This window comes from Peromyscus eremicus, chromosome 7 (assembly GCF_949786415.1).
Source record: "Peromyscus eremicus chromosome 7, PerEre_H2_v1, whole genome shotgun sequence".
NCBI classification, from domain to species: Eukaryota; Metazoa; Chordata; class Mammalia; order Rodentia; family Cricetidae; genus Peromyscus; species Peromyscus eremicus.
The window spans coordinates 61,090,237-61,110,421 of record NC_081422.1 but is presented as its reverse complement, the minus strand read 5'-3'; the positions used below and the strand labels follow the sequence as shown (position 1 = coordinate 61,110,421).

The 20,185-nt window shown below is 44.4% G+C and overlaps 1 protein-coding gene across 7 annotated transcripts in view; it reads right to left on the bottom strand.

Annotated features, from left to right (window-relative positions):
* The window catches only part of Herc1 (HECT and RLD domain containing E3 ubiquitin protein ligase family member 1), a 160,797-nt gene that overhangs the window by 1,873 nt on the left and 138,739 nt on the right, over nt 1-20,185 (bottom strand). For all 7 annotated transcript variants that reach the window (XM_059268149.1, XM_059268153.1, XM_059268155.1 and 4 more), the window contains exons 64-77: nt 19,678-19,816; nt 18,476-18,657; nt 17,653-17,808; nt 16,495-16,617; nt 15,347-15,449; nt 13,204-13,373; nt 11,836-11,974; nt 9,496-9,665; nt 8,239-8,408; nt 7,842-8,007; nt 6,808-6,884; nt 5,121-5,373; nt 4,465-4,617; nt 1,993-2,298 (exon numbers count right to left, since the gene is read on the bottom strand). In XM_059268149.1, coding sequence (XP_059124132.1) covers nt 1,993-2,298; nt 4,465-4,617; nt 5,121-5,373; nt 6,808-6,884; nt 7,842-8,007; nt 8,239-8,408; nt 9,496-9,665; nt 11,836-11,974; nt 13,204-13,373; nt 15,347-15,449; nt 16,495-16,617; nt 17,653-17,808; nt 18,476-18,657; nt 19,678-19,816 — 2,307 coding nt within the window. The remainder of the gene's footprint in view (nt 1-1,992; nt 2,299-4,464; nt 4,618-5,120; nt 5,374-6,807; nt 6,885-7,841; nt 8,008-8,238; nt 8,409-9,495; nt 9,666-11,835; nt 11,975-13,203; nt 13,374-15,346; nt 15,450-16,494; nt 16,618-17,652; nt 17,809-18,475; nt 18,658-19,677; nt 19,817-20,185) is intronic.

Here is a 20,185-nt window from a genome sequence, read left to right as displayed (position 1 = left end):
CCCTACTGGTTACCTTATCCCCCCTCCCCCCACCAGCCTTCTCTTCCTTTGTGGTGATATATTGTGTACCCTAATAAAATTTGACTGAAGATCAGAGATCAGAAAAAGCCACTAGATTAAACATAGAGGCCAGGCAGTGGTGGCACACACCTTTAATCCTAGCACTCGGGAGGCAGAGACCCGTCTGGATCTCTGTGAGTTCAAAGCCACCCTGGACTACATGAGATTGATTCAGACTAGGAGAGAAACAAAGCCAGGCAGTGGTGGCACACATGTTTAGTCCCAATACTGGGAACCACACGCCTTTAATAATCTTTCAGCGCGCGCGCAAAAGAGAGAGAGAGAGAGAGAGAGAGAGAGAGAGAGAGAGAGACTGACAACAGGGAGGGATATGGGCAGAAAAGCAGAGGACAGTGAGGAAGGGAAAGGCCACCAGATGGCTTTGATGACCTAAACGTGGACACTAGAGAAGTGATCTAAAAGCCACAAAGGAAACATCCCCAGTGGTCAGTTTACTGAGGCAGGAGATTAGTGACAGATTAACTCCTGGGGTGGCTAGGCAGCCTGGGGCACATTCAAGGCAAGGATCATTTCTAGAACTGAATAGAAGGAGCTATTACCTCCTTCCCACCTCACTGTGCAGCAACAAAACAGACTGACAGCTTATGGTTTCTGGCTACTCATGCAGAAAATGTATGGAAAGGCTCTTTTCATAGCCTCCCCCAGCATAGCAGTCCCTGCGAGCCTAGGCCCTAGCCAGGAGCAGAGCTCCAGCTGGCGGCTACAGGAGCAGAGCTCCGTCTACAGCAGTAGTCCCCAACCCACACAGGGTCACATATCAAATATTTACATTACCATTCATAACAGTAGCAAAATGACAAGTTATGAAGTAACAACAAACTAACTTTCCGGTTGGGGGTCAGCACACATGAGGAACTCTGTATTAAAGGGTCGCAACATTAGGAGGGTCAAGAACCACTGACTGGTTCAACCTCAGGAGCAGGGAGCAGCTGAAGAACCCAGGGCAGACACTGAAATTGAGGGAAGTGCCGGGGGAAGCATCTGATTTTCTTTCCCAAGCACCATGCACCTGCAGAGAACTGCCACACACAGGGGAAGGGCGGGGTACGGCTGAGGAAAGAGGAGGGCAGAGATACTCTAAGGGCTGTGCCCGCGTGTGGAAGCCAAGAGAAGGTCAAGCAGAAAGCATGGGAAAGGATCCCGGAGGACGACATTCTAGAAGAGAGAACACTGGCACTGTCCTTAAAGAGCAGTGCTTGCTAGGTGCAGCTGGAAGGGCATGGAGGAAAACCACGGTGTAAGGACTCCAAAGCAAAAAGAGCATGCTGTACTGGAGGGAGAGAAAGACAGAAGCCCATTATGACCAGAACACAGGGGTTGGGGCAGGGGCTGGACTGTGGAGAAGGCAAGCAGCATTTACCCTGGGGTCCCTAAAAGGTCCACAAGGAAAGAGCCACAGCTGGTAGCAGACTTAGAAAGATGGTTCTGGACCCCAATGTGTGCTTCGGATTCTGAGCTGCTTATTCCTAAACCACCTTCAAAATGCAACTAGGCTGGGGATCTGCAGCTGGAGCCTCTATGGTGGCACAGCTGGCTAGCACTGCGGCCTAGATCTCCAGGTTCCTGCACACCAGGTGTGCACCGAACAAGACTGGACCCTGGCACACAAGTTACACACAGAAAAGGCACAGGGCCTGAGAGGCAGGAGCATAAGGATCCCTTGCCCACTCAGGCGGGGTAGGGAAGGTGCTGGCAGCAACAGGCTTTCCACATTCACTGAGGCCATTTCTCACCACAGCTAACTGAAGTTCAAGTTTATACCCGAGGTTTAGAACATTGGGATGTTCCAAGAGCTAAAGCCTGAATGCGTAGGCCTTCTGGGGGGTTCAACTTTGGTTTCCCCAGCAGGCAAGCAACAGAAAAGGAAACAGAGGGCAAATTTTAACCAAGGAAGGAAAACTGCATACTTACCCTATCGACCTTCATGATTTGAAACCTCTGAGAAATGTCAGCGGTGTTGGCGGGCAGTCGGGAGCGCCCAGACACAAAGCGCATGAAGAGCACCCGCTCCTCGTTGGAGAACTCTTCGAGCGTGCGCCAGAGCCACTGTACCAGCTGGTGCTGTTCGTCCACCTCGCGGTAGCGCACAACCTTCTTCAGGACTTCCACACAGATCTCAGGCATCCCACACACCATCTGCTCCAGCTGCTTGGCCGTGAGGAGGGACAGCAGAGGCACAGGGACAATCCAGGACATCCCTTCCCGAACTGCAGCCACCTGTCCCAGGAAAGGTTACTCATTAACACACACGTGCGCATGGAGACATCATGAGCACAAGCTGTCCACTCCAGGCCTGAGGGCTGTGGCCAGGGCTGTCCTGTCTGAGTTCTGCCCTGCTCTGAACTCTTACACTCTTTTCAGTCTTAATTCCAACTCCATGTAGTCCGCCTTCTCTCCCCACAAAATTTTAGTGACTGGGGCCCCATTCGGTAACCACCCACTCATGTTTCTAGTCACATGCAGCTATGTGCTATTGCGTGCTGTGTGACTGGTCCATCTCCTCTTCCACAGAAGCAACTCTTGAGGACTGGTATGATACAGATGACCATTCTCGTAAAAACTGTATCCATTGGAAAACAATTTTTGAAAAGCACAAAGAATATATAATAGAATCTCAATAAAGGCAAAGAATTTAGTCAAGACACTGCATTCTGAGTCTGGGATCCAGCACTTACTATCATTTAACTGTTCTCAAATGGAAAAGGAGGTAACTAGTGTTCACCATGAGTGATGACGAGATGATCTGGACAGCTGAGAACAAAGGAGGAGGCGCCAGTCCTCTGCTCAGAAGCCCCCTGTGGCACAGGAGGCAACCTTACTTACCTCAAATGCTTCTCTCTGATACGGAAAAGGGAAACTGCACCTTGGGAAGGACCTGCTGCTATAGTTACTGTGCCTGTGCTGAGACACTGCTGATAGCATCCCCAAGGCACTAAGGGGTATATCCACACTACAGACTGTCAAAATCAACCCACCAAGGCCAGCAAAAGAGAAAACAAAGACTGTTTGGAAAAAACTGAGGCGTGAGGCTGGCTGCTTGGAGGCGGCAAGGAGATGACTGGGGACAGTCACAGGAGGAACATTCAATTACAAGATGAGGCAGAAGTGAAAACAGAAGCATCCAGTTCACTGAGAGAGGAACAAGGCAGAGAGAGAGGGCCAGGAGAAGCAGCCTGCAGGGAAGCCTGGGCTCTGGATCTGCAGCGGCCACACTCTTATTTCCCTAGACTCTGTGCTTCTGTGAAGTGCTGACAATAACCCTTACTTCCCAAAGTGCCCCATGGAGAAAAGTGCACACGCTGGGCTCCAGCACCAAGCAGGACCAGTACACATTTAATCAGTCACTGAACTTTTCATCAGGACTGGAGATGTAGCTCAGCAGTGTAGCACTTGCCTCGGACAGGCAAGACCCTGATCTTAATTCTCAACAACACATACATAGACCCCCCACAACACATACATAGACCCCCCCACCCCCCACATACACCCCTTTCCATCATGAACTGGAGACAAACCCTGAACCCTGGCCCTGCAAACTCTGTCACTGACTAAACCTACCTTTGCTAAACTAAGGAAAACAGTTTAATGACTGAACTGGCCCCAAAGCCAAACTCAAAGAAGGAACCAAGAATGAAGGATATGGAGCTTCAAATAACTGAACTTAGTTATTCTCAGAGCCTGGATCCAGAGCTAAAAAGGCCCAACATAACCTAAAAATGAAACACTGAAATTATTAATGATCTTTTGAAAAGAACCAACTGTGGAGAGAGTAGCAACTCCTATGGTCACGTACTCCTACCCTAACATTAACTCAATGCTTACCCGTGTTTCAGCACAGACCAGAGAACACCAATGACAAAGAAGTGCACTCCTCACTTGCAGCCTTTCAAGAGGACTCAAGAAACAAGACTCAAACATTCTTAGGCCACTATATCCACACAAATATGACACAAGCTGAGTTTATTTCAGAGTAAGGGAAGAAGTCTCTCCCAGTTAGGAGAAGCAGGTCTGTGAAGGAGGTACACTCTTAGCTAGGCCGAAGGAAGGTCTGTCAGAAGGGAAGAGGCTCTTGTGAGGCTGTAAGACCTGTATTTAGGGCTGACTGACCTAGCTGGAGTGGGGGCACTGGATGGCGAAGTAGTAAGAACTGTGGGCCAGACATGTGAGGAGTGGTAAGGAGGGGCCTCAAGGCGAGGTGACTTAAGGACATGGGCAGTGACACATGGCCTAAGAAGTCTCTGGGTAAGGTCTAAAATACTGATACAAGTCAATGTATACATCAAAGGAAATAATGGCCAGATCTGGCAGTAACTGGTGAGCTCTTGTCTGGATAAACTAAAGCATTCCAGGCACCTCCTCCTGCACCATGATGTTTCATCTCACCTGACGGTCCATCTCATGCAGTCGATACTCAATGGCCCTTTCCACATACTCCTTCCTATTGGAAAATGTGAGTGGGATACTATTTCCACCAGGGATTATGGGAACCATTTTGCCATCAGCACTCTGGCCAACAAAAGAATCAAGAGGAATCATCTAAGAAAAGAAAAACAAGAAATTTTATTACATGGCAGAGAGGATAACAAAACCATGTCTCTCTCTCTCTCTCACACACACACACACACACACACCAGTGAGAAAGACAAGGCTTTAGTACTAAAAACAAGGCAGTCCAGGCAGCTATGACTGCTCAAGACCATGCTGACCCATCTGATACAGGGAAAAAGAGGTACATCTTTGCTGTGAGTTCCGACCACCTAGGAACATGGGTCCCTTTCCAGTTGGCACCCCTGGTTGTCCACTCTGATGGGCAGAGAAGTCATTGAAGTGGAAGAAACAGGAGCTGGGGACAAGCGCCAGCTCTACACATGAGCAGCTACTGGGACCACTAAGACTGAGCCGCCAGGGGCAACTTGGCCCAGACACATCAGGGTCAGGCTCACAGAAACAGGAGGATAGCATCTGACTCTACACAGAAAACTTCCCATCTGCACACACACAGGACGTTCATAGAGAAGCCTCCATGTGCCGGGGTTTACCTCATGGAAACTCTCCTCAGTAATGCCACTGTCTTCAATGTGAAGGATGCTGTTAAGGGTCTGCACGTAGAGCAGATCCACCTCCTCCAGGTCCTCCAGAGTGAGTGGAACACAGCACAGCTGCTTCCACACCAGAGGGGCCAGGTGAAGGTCCAGAGGCTTTTTGGTCCGAATGGCAACCCCCATTAAAATTCCCAAGAACTTAAACTGCATTAAGTGTTCATCAAGGCAGGCAGAGGGGTTAAAAAGGAACCTGCGGAAGAAAAGCAAATCTTTCAGCAAAGATTCCTCCCATCAGAAATGAGTTCCCCACAGCTAGAACATTAGATTAGACCTGTGCCGTTGAACCCAGCAGTCATTAACTATATGCAGCTACTGAATTCCAGTCTAAACATCCCCACTGCTCCTCTTTTGATCTCATGTGCTGGAATTGTAAGCATGGGCCATCCCACCAGGCTCAACTTCAGATCTTTAGTTATCCTAACCACATTTGAGTGTTCACCAAACTACACGGGAATATTGTTTTGGACAGCATAGGGAGAACATTCTGAATTAATATCTCTCTGTGTATATTTATATGTGTATGTATAAGAAAGAGATTGAGAGCATGTGTGTGAGAGACAGAATATGTATGTGTATATGTGTGCTTGTGCATGTGGTGGGTTCATGAGTGTGTGAAGGCCAGAGGAGGATGTTGAGTATATTCCTCTATAGCTCTCCACCTTATTTTTTTGAGACAGAGTCTGGCTGACCTGAATCTCACTATGTAAACAAGACTGGTTTCAGACTCATAAGATCAGCCTGCCTCTGCCTCCTGAGTGCTAGGATTAAAGGAGTGTGTCCCTACCTGCCTTCCACCTTATTTTCTGAGACTGGATCTTGAGACTGGCCCTCTCACCCAATGTGAAGCTTACCTGGTTTTGCCTAGGTTGGCCAGCCAGTGAATCGGCCTGTCTCTAGCTCCCAGCATCAGAGTTCCAGGCACAAGTAACCATAGCCAGGTTTTATGTCCTGGGGATCTGAATTCAGGTCCTCTTGTTTTCAAGTGCTCTTACTCACTAAGCCATCTCTGAAGTTCCTATTTTGTTTCTATTTTTTAAGATAGAGTTTTGCTACAAAGCTCAGGCTAACGTCAAAGTCATGATCCTCTTACTTCCACTTCCCAGGTGCTGGGGTTACGGGCATGCCTCACCAAACCCAACTATACTTAGAAAAAAGTAAAAGAGCTAGAAAATGGCCTAGTAGCCTCCTGCTCCAGAATGCCCCATATTCTGCAATCATTTCACTTATAACTTCTAAGTCTTTAGAGCAAGATGAAAAAATTTAAAAATTACAAATACAAGGACACTAGTGGATTGTGAACAACCAGCTCTATGACATGGCATTAGGAGAATCTAAATGAACCATGCATGGTAAAGCCTGAAGAAACATATGGCAGCCAGGGTTCATAAGTGACTTTGAGTTTCCTCTTCCCTCTGTATTACCATCAATCCGTTCCTCAGTACTGAGTGAGGATGGCAGTGTCTGTTTCTCACCATGGCAGGGGCATGATGGGTGCATTGGTTCAGGGTTACAGTGAGGACTCAGTGGGAAACACATGTGAAGTACGGAAACAGTGCCTGGTGCGCAGGAAGCACTCAGTAGGTGACTGTCGTTATTAAGACATTTGAGAAGCATGCCTACATACCTGTCTCTATTGTAACCGACTTCTGCAGTAGCATTAGGAGATGGGATGAGAAGGTCAACGACACCAGTTTCAAGTTCCTGCAGGAGAAGAAAGTGTTTTGTTGAGAAATGATAATCAAATGCATCAAGACAAAATGACAATCAATGCATAAACCAACTACATTAAAGATAATACTGGAAAGGGGATATTTTAAGGAATTTAAATGCTATGCTTTAGCAATCTCTATAGTCTAGTTATTTTTGTGACTCCAAACTTAAAGAGAAATTATGAAGTCCTTATGTGAGAAATCACCTGTGAATGAAGAAGCGGCATGAGCAAGACCACCAGTGAGCAGCTGTACAGCTCTGAGCAGGGTGTGGTGAAATTCCAAACTGACTCAATAGTGACAGTGTCACTCAAGTCACAGGGTTTATCAGGCAAAGTGGAAGGAACAGTACTAATCCCGAAACAGTCTGCCAGTTCGACTTATAAAATCAGAACTGGTCCAAACTCTAAAAATTACAGTTTCAACTTCAAAAACTGTGTTTACTTGTATGGGTGTTTCGTCTGTGCATCGAATACAAGCAGTATCCTCAGAGACCAGAAGAGGGCACTGAACTCTCCGGAGCTGAGAGTGGGCACTGAGAACCTAACCTGCATACTCCAGAAGAGCACTAAGTGTTTGAAATCACTGCAATATCTCTCCGGTCCCAGTTTAAACTCTTTAACACTCATTTTTCTATTCTTCTGGAGCCTGGTGGATCCACTTTGTTGTAGAAGCACCAAAATAAATCACACAGTGGTCCTGGATCTGTCTCCTAAAAAGTATTCATGTGTCACTACTTTATCTTCTACTACAGCATAACAGATGGTGGATGGGTGAGTGAGTGATCTTGATGTGCTAAGGGATCTCCACAGAACATTTCCCCAACTCACTGCAATTCACTACACAGCACTAGCAAGCAGTGTAACTGAAGACTCACAGACGCACCCATGTATACTGGCAACAGTCAAAGACCACTAACAGACCTCAGTAGGGACACCCATGAATGTACCTGGCACATCTCTGTGATGGTGTCATCAAATACTCCTCCAGCATCATCAGCCCCTTCTCCAACCAGCTTAACCTTCCATGCTCGGGAGGGTAGACGGAGATCTGATGCATTTAGCTTTACCACTTGTCTTGCTATTTGAACAAAGATGGGCTTACACTTCCGTCCTCTAAAAAGAAAAAAGAAATAATAAAACAGCAAAAGAGTAACATAACATAACTCTTCATCTCCACAGATCACCACAAAGATCCTTGGTGGTATCTTTCCACCAGTGAACAGACACGGGGACTCAAGTAAGCACCATCACTACCCTTTATAAGTGATAAAGAAGCTAGGGCACACAGATGAGCAGTAACATTCTAAACAATTCTAGCTGGTTAGAGGAACACACATGACCTACCTGGTTGATATTCTCTTTACAGTAATCTGAGGCCCATAATTTTTGCCTTGAACCATGGTTTTCCCTATGGAGCGTACCATGGGGAGCGTGTAGACTCTTGGAGCTAACAGAGGTCGCAGTTGGCCCTGTACAATGCCCCATGTTCCAGCATTGTAATGAGATGTGCTGTTCTGTAGACAACATAAGGAGATCAGAGATGGCATAATATCAGACTTAAAAGAATAGTACTTTTAAATATCATTTCTTTCTGAAATGTCCTTTAAAAGCATAGATCTGAGTCTCAGTTGAAATTAGTAACTTTAAAAAATACTGATAAAATATGACTACCATTTTTAAAGCCTTAGAAAATACAGAAAGTAGAAATCCAGATATGGTATAAAATCATCCATTATTCATCCACACAGAGATAACCCCACTGACACCTTGCATTGCCTTTCAGTCTGCGTGTGTACACATAAATTCTCAACAATGTGAAAAATGTACTATTCAGATATTTCTCAGCTACTTTTCTCACATGGCTTCTTATCAGACACTTCTCACTTAACTAGAACCAGCTCGCTGACACTCTAGTGCAACAGACCATCCTCCCGCCTGGCTGTTGCCTACTTGTAAAAAGATATCAAATCTTTTCCTTTCTCTCATGACTGGTGATCCAAAGGATTCTGACTGAGAGTTTTATTTTGGCAGACATGCTTACTTATTAACTAACCTAGTTATTTCTTAATTTGTGGGTCTACTCTATAAAGACAGACAAATCAGCCAAATTGACTTCGTTCTCCCTAACTTCCCTTTACTAGATTGAGAATGCTCCTTTATGAGGAGAAGGAAGTCTCCTAAACTTCTCAGCTGACTTGATTCTTTAACACTGTGTACTATGGTCCTAGCAGCACTATGTACTTAGATGTTTTCCCCCTTTCTTTTTCCAGGGCTAGGATGGAACCCAGGTGTCTCGTGTAGGCTAGGAAAATACCCTGCCATTTGGCCACACACCAGCCACTTAACATCGTGTATTAGACTTGGCAGGAGCTATGACATGCTCAGTCACTCATGCTTCCTCCAGTTTTAGACAAATCAGAACACTTTCTGTTCAGCCACTTGTCTCCACGTCAGCAATAAAATGGAATTCCAACCGCTGACTTCCCCGTCCTTCTTGAGTCACAGAGCTAACACATTAGCCATGAGAGAACTGTGCAAAGGCAGAAAGGCCCGGGACCTTGAAATATACCCTGGGTACCACTTCCCACTCCAGCACTTTACCTGGTTGTTGGGGCTGAGATTGAGCAGCCTCCACGATGAGTACATGAGGTCAGAGAAGTGGTAGAGCAGCCGGAGCCTGGCCCGCACGGTGTGGATGCTCACCTCTCTCAGTGCCCCATACTGCGGGGGCACTGTGTCAGGCAGGCCCAGCTGGAGAGGCACTGACACACCTGCCCAAGCACAGAAGCACTTGTGAAGGAAAATGCATTGCTTCCATCTGAAGTATTTTGAAAACTTTCAAACACAAGATAATCCCTCAATGGACACACAATCTCGCTACCTACATTCTATACTTAATATTTTGCTGGATTTCCTGTTCTACACAGATATCATCTATTCCTCTACCCATTAACTCATCTTAATTTTTTGGATGCTTTAGTACTTGTGGTGGTTTGAATGAGAATACTTGGGCACCAAGGAGTGATACTATTTGAAACGATTAGTAGGTGTGGCCTTGTTGGAGAAGTATGGCACTGGAAGTGGGCTCTAAGGTTTCAAAAAGCACATGCCAAGCCCAGAGTCTCTCTCCTTCTGTTGCCTGTAGAACTCTCGGCTACTTCTCTAATACCAAGTCTGCCTGCACGCTACCATGAGAAAGCCAGCCCCAACTCAGTGTTCTCTTATAAGACATGCCATGGTCTTGGTGTCTCTTTAAGCAAGAGAACACTGACTAGGACAGTATTGATCCTTAAAACTTCAAATATCATAAGCCAAGCACGGTAGGATAGGCCTATAATTCCAACACAAGTTCAAGGTCATCCTCAGCAGTATGGCAAGTTCAAGGCCAGCCTGGGTTACATGAGACCATCTCAAAAATCCAAAACAATGAAACAAAACAAATACACACAAAATTAAAATAAAACAAAAAGCCCCAAACAAACAAACAAACAGAGGAAACCTGGTTTTCTTCTCCTTTAACTGTTTCTGTTTGAATAAAGGGACTAAAACAGTTGGGGTTGGGGGGGGTGGATTCTTCCTTTCCTATTCAATAGTTGTCAATCTCATATTAATGCATGGTGCAAATGAGGACCAGGTATTCCTCTTCTGCTTGTTGGGGATCTATGTGACTGCTAGTCCTTAAGAAAACACATCTCTGAGGAGTTTTCCCCAAAGACTTGCTGGGGAAGTAGGGAGGTGAACAAAAATAGAAGGGACTCTAAGCACCCAGTCACACATGGCTTCAGAAATTATAATACCTCAGACACCAGAAGCCAGCAAGAAGAAGTGCTTTAGGGCTTGGATGAGCAGTATCACAAATATGGGAACTATAGAAGAATGCCACAATTAAAGTAATGCTACATTGAGGGAAATGGAAGATCCAGCCTATCGGAGGGTCCTTACTAAAGGAGACAATTATGCATATGTGTTAGTGTGTGTATGTATGCGTAAATCAGAGGTCATTCCTCAGGATGACCATCTCCTTGTTTTTGGAGACAGGGTCTTCTTCCATTGGCCTGGAGCTTGCTGATCAGGCCAGGCTAGGGGCCAGTGAGCTCCACCAGGGTTTGCCTGTCTTTGCCTCAGCAGCACTGAGATTATAAGCCTGGGCCAACATGCCTGGCTTCTTTCTGTGGCTGTTTGGGCTCACACACTAGTCCTTACGATTGTGTGGTAAGACTTACTGAATAAGCTGTCTCCCCAAGCCCTGCCTTATATTTTCAAGTCTTTTTTTTAAAAAAATGCCTATAATGATTTTGTAGTATTTAAAAAAATTTAAAAGCAAGAAGCAGCTACTATTCATACTCCACCCTGCAGGAGCAACTGGACTTGGACGGAGCCACTGAGCAGACACTTTGTATCAAATGGCTACTGAAGCGAGAGCTTTTCATCTTTCTAACCGTAAGCCTTACAAAGCAACTGTCACCTTTTTGTGGTCCTTGTTTTGCAACAGGTTTTCCCTACCAGCCCTGGCTATCCTGGAACTCGCTATGTGTGTAGATCAGCCTGGCCTGGAATTCAAACAGATCCTCCTGCCTCTGTCTAAGTGCTGGGATTAAAGCTGGGTCTTCATGGCCCATTTTATTTGTTATCTTTTTATCTATATAAAAATATACTTTTAGATGCTCTAACCTAATTAATTTTTGCTTGCCTAAAACACATGCTGATTTCTTTTGGGACTGGAGAGAGACAAGAGAGCACAGGAGTCTTTGCTAGACACTGAAGTCTGCAGAGGAAATGATTCATATGCAATATTTACGTGCTTGTAGCACAAAGAATACTCCAGAAGCCTTGACAGTTTCAGACAGATGCTGGGTGCCCTCAGAACTACAAGAACTACAGACAGTACATCAGGCACTGCTGGAAGAGCGGCTGGAGGAGTGCAAATGGTGTGCCTCTCACCTGGTGCTCTTGGTGGGACCGGTGGTGCTGTCCATGCGGCACTGTGACAACGGCCAGCTGAGATCTGACGGATGTTTCTCCCTTGCAGAACTGTTATCAGGGTTGGTTCTCGAACATGGTTGGTGTGGCCTAGGCCAAGCTAAGAATAAAAAACAAATGCACAGAGGTTGAAGAGACACAAGTCAAGCAGATATAATCTGTTAACGTATGTTTCATACACCAACATTAATAATGAAATAAATTCTGATTTGTTTCTCTATCACAGAGTTCTAAAGCTTAGACTGTCTCCTAAAAACAAGAGGCAACAGAGCTAGTCCAAACTTACAGAGTAGTCTTAACAACTGGTCACTCTTGGATTCCACTTCTGGAAAGGGTAGGAGTTCTTCTTGGAAAGTGAGAACAGAAGATCTATAGAGCTCTTACTTAAAACACACTGGCTTCTGTGTTACAGTACAGATATAAAATATACATGGGCTCCAGGCCTCTGTTTTTTTTTTCTTTTCTTTTTTTTGAACAACCATTTTTATTCAAGCATGTGATCAGAAATTAACGATGGAGAGCTATGGAAACAAACACTTCCACATAGGGGCTGGAGTGATAGCTGAGTGTGAAGAAATGAAATAACTTTTTTTTTTTTTTTTTTTTTTTTTTTTGAGACAGGGTTTCTCTGTGTAGTTTTGGTGCCTGTCCTGGAACTCGCTTTGTAGACCAGGCTGATCTCGAACTCACAGAGATTCGCCTGCCTCTGCTTCCCGAGTGCTGGGATTAAAGGCGTGCACCACCCTCACCCCCCACACAGGCCTCTGTTTTTAGCAGTAGCAGCTAAGTGTACAACATCAGTGGGGAAGATCTTGTCAATGCCTAGTGAGGGAATTCCCAAAAGTCTCTTCACCATTAATTCTCCTCTCATCAAGACCACAGCAACCACAAAGATGAGCAACTTCCTGGTCTGCTAATGTAGTTATGAGAATATAAATGCTCACTAAGGTTACTGTGAATAACAGACCTTGAATATCAGGGTCTCTGATTCTATGGGCAATCAGATCTGAGATTTATGGGAGGAGGCAAAGATGGTTCTGCACGTGGGCTGAAAACCTCGGTAGAAGCATCTATCCCAGACATCTCCTAGCAAAGCCTTTCTCCATACACAGACACACAGAGGGACCAAGCCCATAAACCTGCAGACTCTTCATATTCTCTTCATTTCTATTCCTGCATTTACTCCTGTGACTACTGGGGATGGCAAGACTTCCTGCACAAGCAAAGGATTCTCTGGACACAATTATTATAAACTATAAAGGTATTCTTGCAAATAAGCAACAGTGTCAGACTTCTAAGGCGCAAAAGAGTAGCAAACATGGCATTTACCTGCCCTTCTGAATTGCTCCCCCAGGCATAAACGTCTCCAGTTGATGCCAAAGCAAGTGTGTGTTCAGCTCCTACTGCCACGTCTTCAATGACCACTCCAGCTAGGACAGGGATTTGCTGGGGTCGATTGTGATTCCGGGCACGCCCCTCAGGTAAGCCTATCAAGCGGTCTGAAAGACAGCAAGAGGAAGTTTACGATGGCACCTTGAAGTCTGCGTTTTTTAACAGGTCATTAACTCTTTGTGTCAGAATGTCAATGATGTATATTACTCATTGGAGCAAAACGTGCTATGCCAGCAAAATACACCACTTTAAGTAAAAAGGTTGAGGTATTCCTGTATGAAATGTTAGTCTTTTTATTTATAAAGAAAAATAAAACTACAGTCAGTATTTCAAGCCAAGAGGCTTTTCAATATTCTGATATTAAAAGGACTGGCACATGTTCAACAAGGCCTTCAAGTTTCTTGTGTTCTTAAAAAAGATGCCATTAGACAAGTTTTAGCCTCAAATTTCTACCCCCCAACCCCTGCTGCTCACCATCCCGTAGGCCCATTAGGATGGCATCTGCCATCCGACTTCCGCTCGCACAGCTGCCCTAAAACTGTCCCTCTAAACCCTAAGTTGGCTCCTGCCTGCTTGTGGCAGTGGTCTCTCAGACTCTGGCCCATGGGAATGACACATAACTATCTGATATTATGGCCTGAGTTCCCCTGTTTCCCAGAGACTCTTCACCATACTCACCAATTTGCTATTCAAAACTAACTGCCCCAACATTCCCTAGAATTCTACTCTAGACTTCACTCTACATCTCCTCCCGGGCTTCTTAAATCCTATGACTAAAGTTGTACCTACTACCCTATGTAATCAATGTCCTAACCTAGATCTGTATATCCAATCTCTCTGAAGTCCCAGATACAAATTCCCAATAGCCTGTTGGATATCTTCACACATATATCTAGAAGAGAAGGTCCCATATGGCGGTTATGATTTGAATATAAACTGGTCCCAAAGGTTGATGTGTGTTGAAGCTCTGGTCTCATACCAATAGTGCTATTGAGAGGATGCTAACTTCATCAATGATTCTTCCACAGCTGAATGATTACCAAGAGGTGGGACCTGGTTGGAAGAAGTGGTAATAGGAGGCATATCTTTCTTCTTCTTTTAACATCTATTTATTCAAGTAAAATATTTATTTTTGTTTTATGTATATGTGTGAGTGCCTGCATGCATGCCTAGTGCCCATGGAGACTAGAGGGTGTTGAATCCCCTGGACTTAGAGTTAGAGATGCCTGTGACCCAATGATGTGCTGCGTTCTTGGAACCAAAGTCGGGCCTTTTACAACAGCAGCAAGCACTATTAGCCGTTGAGCCATCTTTTCAGCCCCTTATCTGCTGCTGCTGCTGCTGCTGCTGCAGCGTCTCTTCCTCCTCCTCCTGTGTGCACACACACACCTCATACTATGTATGTAAAGGTCAGAGGACAATTATTTCTTTTTTTCAGCAAGTGCCTTTACACATGCAGCTATCTTGCCAGCCTGGAGGAATGTGTTTGAAGGATGTATCTTACCCCCCGCCCCCATCTGTTTCCCCCTCCTCTCTCTCTCTGCCTCATACTACCTTGAGGTGAACAGCTTTGTTCCACCATTCTCTTTTCCCAAGAGAACCACAGAACTACAGACTGAAACTCTGAAACCAGGAAACAGAACCATCTTTCTCCCATTCTGTGAGGTGATGTACCATCCTGATGACAGAGTGAGCTAACACAAGGACTAAGTTAAGTCCTTCCCTAAGAGAGCTTGAGCCTTACAGAGGACTCAGTGCTCTCCCAAGACTAGAAACAGTCCTGGTTTACTTCTCCGTCTCTCCCCATCCTCACACACCGCTCAGTCTCTCTAGACTGACAGCAGCAGACAGGGGGAGGGAGAGCTCTCGGCAGGGGTTCCCCTAGCCAGAGTGAAGGCTCTCACATGAGCTTTAATGGAGGGAGTTTGTCCTTGAAACAAAACTCATCAAATAGGAGCAGAAAGTAGCAAAAGAACAAGGGTCACATGGTAAACACCACCCAGAACACTACAAACCTAGAAGGCAAATGTTTCTGTAATATACATGTATAGAAGACAACGTAGGCTAGAAGATACCTTACCTTGACCAAAAGTATACACATGACCATCCTTGGTCAAAGCCACAGAGAACTGAGTTCCACAAGCAACCTTTTTAATTCCAATTCCGCAAAGGATATCAACTTTCTGTGAAATGAAAGTATAAGGCATGTGCTCAGAAGGAAGAACAAAACAAAACAAAAACTCATGGGTTTTCCTACTGGCATTTATAACATCAAGTAGTATCTCCAATAAAAAGGCCAATTGTCATTGATTTGTTTTACCTGAGTCATATTCCTAAAGATTATTTTCTGCTACTGCTCTAGGTGGTAACTGAGTGTGTGGGAGAAAGTGTGCAGAGGCTGGGAAGTGTGGCTACCATTCTCAGGGACTCATGTAAAGTTGAAGCATTCCACTGAGGAACAGAAACCAAAGAAAACCACGACCTTTTAAAGAACACTGCAAGATCCTGAGAGACCACACACAGCTACCTGTCAGTTTGCTTTCTTTTTACTTTTCCCAGGTGATTAAAGCTGCCTCTATAGTCCCCAGAAAGGAAGTTTTCTGCTTCTCTGCATCCCTATTTGAACATTCTTCAAAGCAACTATTAACATGTCACAGGCTATATATGATCGCAAACTGAACTTGAAAACAAAGTTGGAAATCATGTCATGATGCTTTATTAAATATGTAAGGAAGGAAAGCCCACATAACAAAGCTGCACAGGTCTGTAGAACCAAGAAACCTAATGAGAATAACTGTTCCTAGTTTATTTTCTATGCACTCATTTCTTATATATGTTTTTTTTTGAAAGATGCACAATTCAATGGTAAAAAGGTGACACAGTAGCTGTAGGCAGAGCTGTAAAATTTGCCCATGGACCTCTCCCTAAGGACCCTGGCAGTCTGGTTTCCCCTTTATATGGGACAGAGTCACTCAGCACTCAGCCTGTCTGCAGAGACAGAGGCTTATCCTTGCAGAATGTTTACATCCATTCTACTTTAGTAATGGCTTATTTAAAAGCCAAGATCTAGAATGTTGGACATTTGAGAATAAACAACTGAAGGCCTTAAACACTCATTACAAATTACAAAATCTTCAAGCTAAAGCATTTCCAATTTAAAAGAGGTGCTGATAAAAGTGAAATCTAGTTACTATTGTATTCAAACTGAGGTTCAAGGCAGTAACTGACCTGAGGGGAGGATTTTGCAGTGGAATTTCCTAAGCCCAGTTTTCCATAGTCTCCATCTCCAAATGCCCACACCATGGAACCATCAGCTGACACTGCCAAGGTGTGGTTCAGCCCACAGGCCACCTGGAGAAACAGCAGAGTATCCGGTGAGCAGACCATCTCGCCTGAACACAAACTCTGCTTCCAGAACTTTGTCTTCTTGACTGAAAATTTCATGTGTTGTTTTCCAAGATTCTTACTAGTTTTGGTAACTGATCCAAATGTTAAGCCAAACACATTAACTAGAACTCCCAAGATACTTAAAGAATGCTTTTCTTCAAAGCAAAATCCTTCAATCATCTGTAGCTAACTAAGAACATAAAAGTATAAAAGGCAGGGGAAAAGCACATATTAAATGTGCAGTGGCGCACGCCTTTTTAATTCCAGCACTTGGGAGGTCGAGGCAGGTGGATTTCTGTGAGTCTGAGGCCAGCCTGGGCTACAGAGTGAGATCCAGGACAGCCAGGACTGTTACACAGAGAAACCTTGTCTCAAAAACAAAAACAAAAAAAGGTACATGTAACTCAGAAATATTCCCTGACTCCAGAGGCTGTCTCAGCAATGACACAGGAAAAGTCCAGACATCTGAACCACGATCGAGAGACACTTGCAATGTGTTTATGCACAGAGGGAAAAATTCAGCCATCCAACTCAATGCTGCCACACAGGAGCAGCAACCAAGCTGCACTGTGTAAAGGCAGTTTTGTTGTTGCTGCTGCTGCTGCTGCTGCTGTTTGCTTGTTTGTTTGAGATGAGTTATAACACATAGCCTCAGTTTTGCTTGAACTCTTCATCCTCCTGTTTCTTCGGCCTTTCAAATGCTGGCATCACAGGTGTGTGTCACCACACCCAGTTTTTTAAAAGACTTTATAGCAAGTTGTAGTAGTACTTTATGGGCAGTGTTTTTTAAGCAGTCACATCCAAAAATTAGGAGCCAAAAACTGTGAATTTTTCACATTGAGAAAAAAATCATACAAAATTACAAAATATGTCACACAAAATGTATAGACCTTAAATGCAACTAGGGATTCTGGTCTTTCTGATAGAAAATATCTAAGTGCAAACAGAAGAGGTAAGAAAATTACTATCACTAGAGCATTGTATTGACTTATGCCATGCCTGTCCAATCTGATATCCCTCCAGCGCAGTCACTCTCTCTGGAAGTTTTTTGTTAGAGGTGTTTCCAAGACCCAGACGACCATAGTCACCATTCCCAAAGGTGAAGAGTTTGCCATCTGATGTTACTACTGCTGAATGCTTGAAGCCACAAGACATCTAGGACAGAACCAAGGAGGAAAAGGTTTGTAAGAAGAGAGTCTAGGAAAGAAGCCAGTCAGTTTCGGTTATGAATGCAGCAGTACATTTGGCCTACAAGTGAAGATCAGGCAGTCTACCTGCCTACACAGCCCTTCTGGTCTGCCTGGGCAGGTTCAGGAAAACCAAGTAGTCCCTGGAATAACTGTCAATACTTGTGGCTGTGTACACTGACCTATTCTAAAGGAGATAACGAGTGGAAAAGTTTATAGTAAACCCCGAGGTGCTATGTAATTTTTCAACATTATCTTATATCACCAGCTGATATAAGATGACAGACATGCGCATTCCTTTTGGAACAAAAAGGATGGGGTTAAATAAGGCTTCCCTCTACCTACCAAGAACTGTAAGGTAGGACCTAATCCTGTGGTGTGTTTTCCAAGACCCTTGCAGCATTGTATCCTGGACCAAGTTAGATGGCTTGGAAAAGTTAAGTACATTCTAACATTAAAATCTATTTAATTCCTGAAAAGCTCAATAATGAGCCTGCATAACCAAAAACAGTGGATCTCTTGTACCTCTCACAGAATCTGTTTTTATACTTATTTCTCCTAGTTAAACTTCAGAATGCTATTTTAACAACTCCATATCTACATTCAAAGGCAAACGTGTCCACGCCAGGCCTGACCTGTACCACTTCTTCTCCTTGTAAGGCCTCAATCTGCCTTGGCCGCCGCTGCCTGTCACTGTTCCCGTGGCCAAGTTTGCCGTAGTCTCCGTCTCCCCAGCTAAAGACTTCACCACTTTCTGTCAGGGCCATTGAGTGTCCATCAGAGCCACAGGAGGTCACCAGCTGAGTCACCACAAAGCCTAGAAGATAACAGAAACACAAGAGGTGTGAAATGGTAAAACATTATTCTTGCAGCTGTTATAGAATGCCCTAAGATTTGAAAAGCCCCAAAATGGTACTGTGGAATAACAAACTTTTTAAATCTTTAAATCAAATTTACAGACACAACCTGGCAAAATTGGGAGCAGTCATGCAAACTGATCAAGATGAGGGAGGATAAGAACAGCTGTTACAGCCACTAAGGGTGATGGTATTCTAGCCACTCCTATAAACACTTTCAAAGGATTGTCTCATTTCTCCTTTCACACAGATCTAGGGGGCAGACACCAACATCCCCATTTTCGATAGTTGCAGAGATTGAGTTGCAAAGTAGTGTAGCAGAGCCAGGGACTAGAAAGAACGGGTAGGAGACCAGCCTGTGTTCCTATCTACACTGCAGCACTCTACTATCCAGGTCTGCAGGAAGTTCCTGTGAACTCACTGGTATGTCTTAAGTAGAAGCATTTCCTTAGAGTCCTCTGTGTACTATACATCCTAAGATGGCTATGGATAAAGCCTAACACATTTGCAGATGACATCATGTCACATGTTCAAAGGTTGGATATCCCTTATTGTAAGCTTTGGGATCCACAAGACCCTGTAGCTGTTTCTCTTGAGGCATTCTTTCTCAAGTCACATAGAGCTTTGCCAGAAATGCCCTTTAAACTCTCTAGCACAGCTGGAGATTTTCATGTGGACTGGTTTTTATGTTAATGAAACACACACATGTCTCCCTAGTTACAGTTTAACAATTTTAAAGAATTTGTTTGCAATTTTAAAACAATTCATTTTCCCTGGGTCTCAAATACATACATGTTGCTGGATTCTAGCACTCCTACTTGTGAAACAGCTTAAGATGTGGAAATTTAGGCTGTATGCATTCCCTAACTCGAATCCAAATATAAGCAAACCCCACGGGTTCACCAAGTTGACAAGAGTTCCAGTAGATGCACATAGTCAGGTCACAGTTTCTAACCACTTTAAAGTCAAGGCAGCCTCACCTTGCAGGGCTGAGACAACAGTCAGTACATGAAGGTCGTCTGAATTTCCTTGCCCTAATCTGCCATAGCTTCCTTCCCCACAAGCCAACACTGTGCCATTGGCCTGGATGACAAAGGTACAGTTCTGACCACATATAACCTAGTATAAAACACAAGATAAAAAAATTATCTTTATTTGGGTTGAATATGATCAAGATATACAGTGTACATGCATGAAATTATCCAAGAATAAACCTTACCTCCCCATTACCCTCACTGTTAATCTCTAGCTTCAGACATTTTAGGTGATCCATGTACCTGAGGATATCTCTACCAGTTCTTTTCTCCTTTGCACCAAAACTGGCTTACCTGTGGCTTCCCTAAAACCTTTGATTATTATGATTCTGATAACAATCAAGGCCCATCTGAGGCCCATCTGAGATAATTTATGAGATTTCAGCTAACTAAACTAAACTAACTATGTTGCACAGCTAAACAACATAGGTAAGAGAAGAAAGAGGAAAGGTGA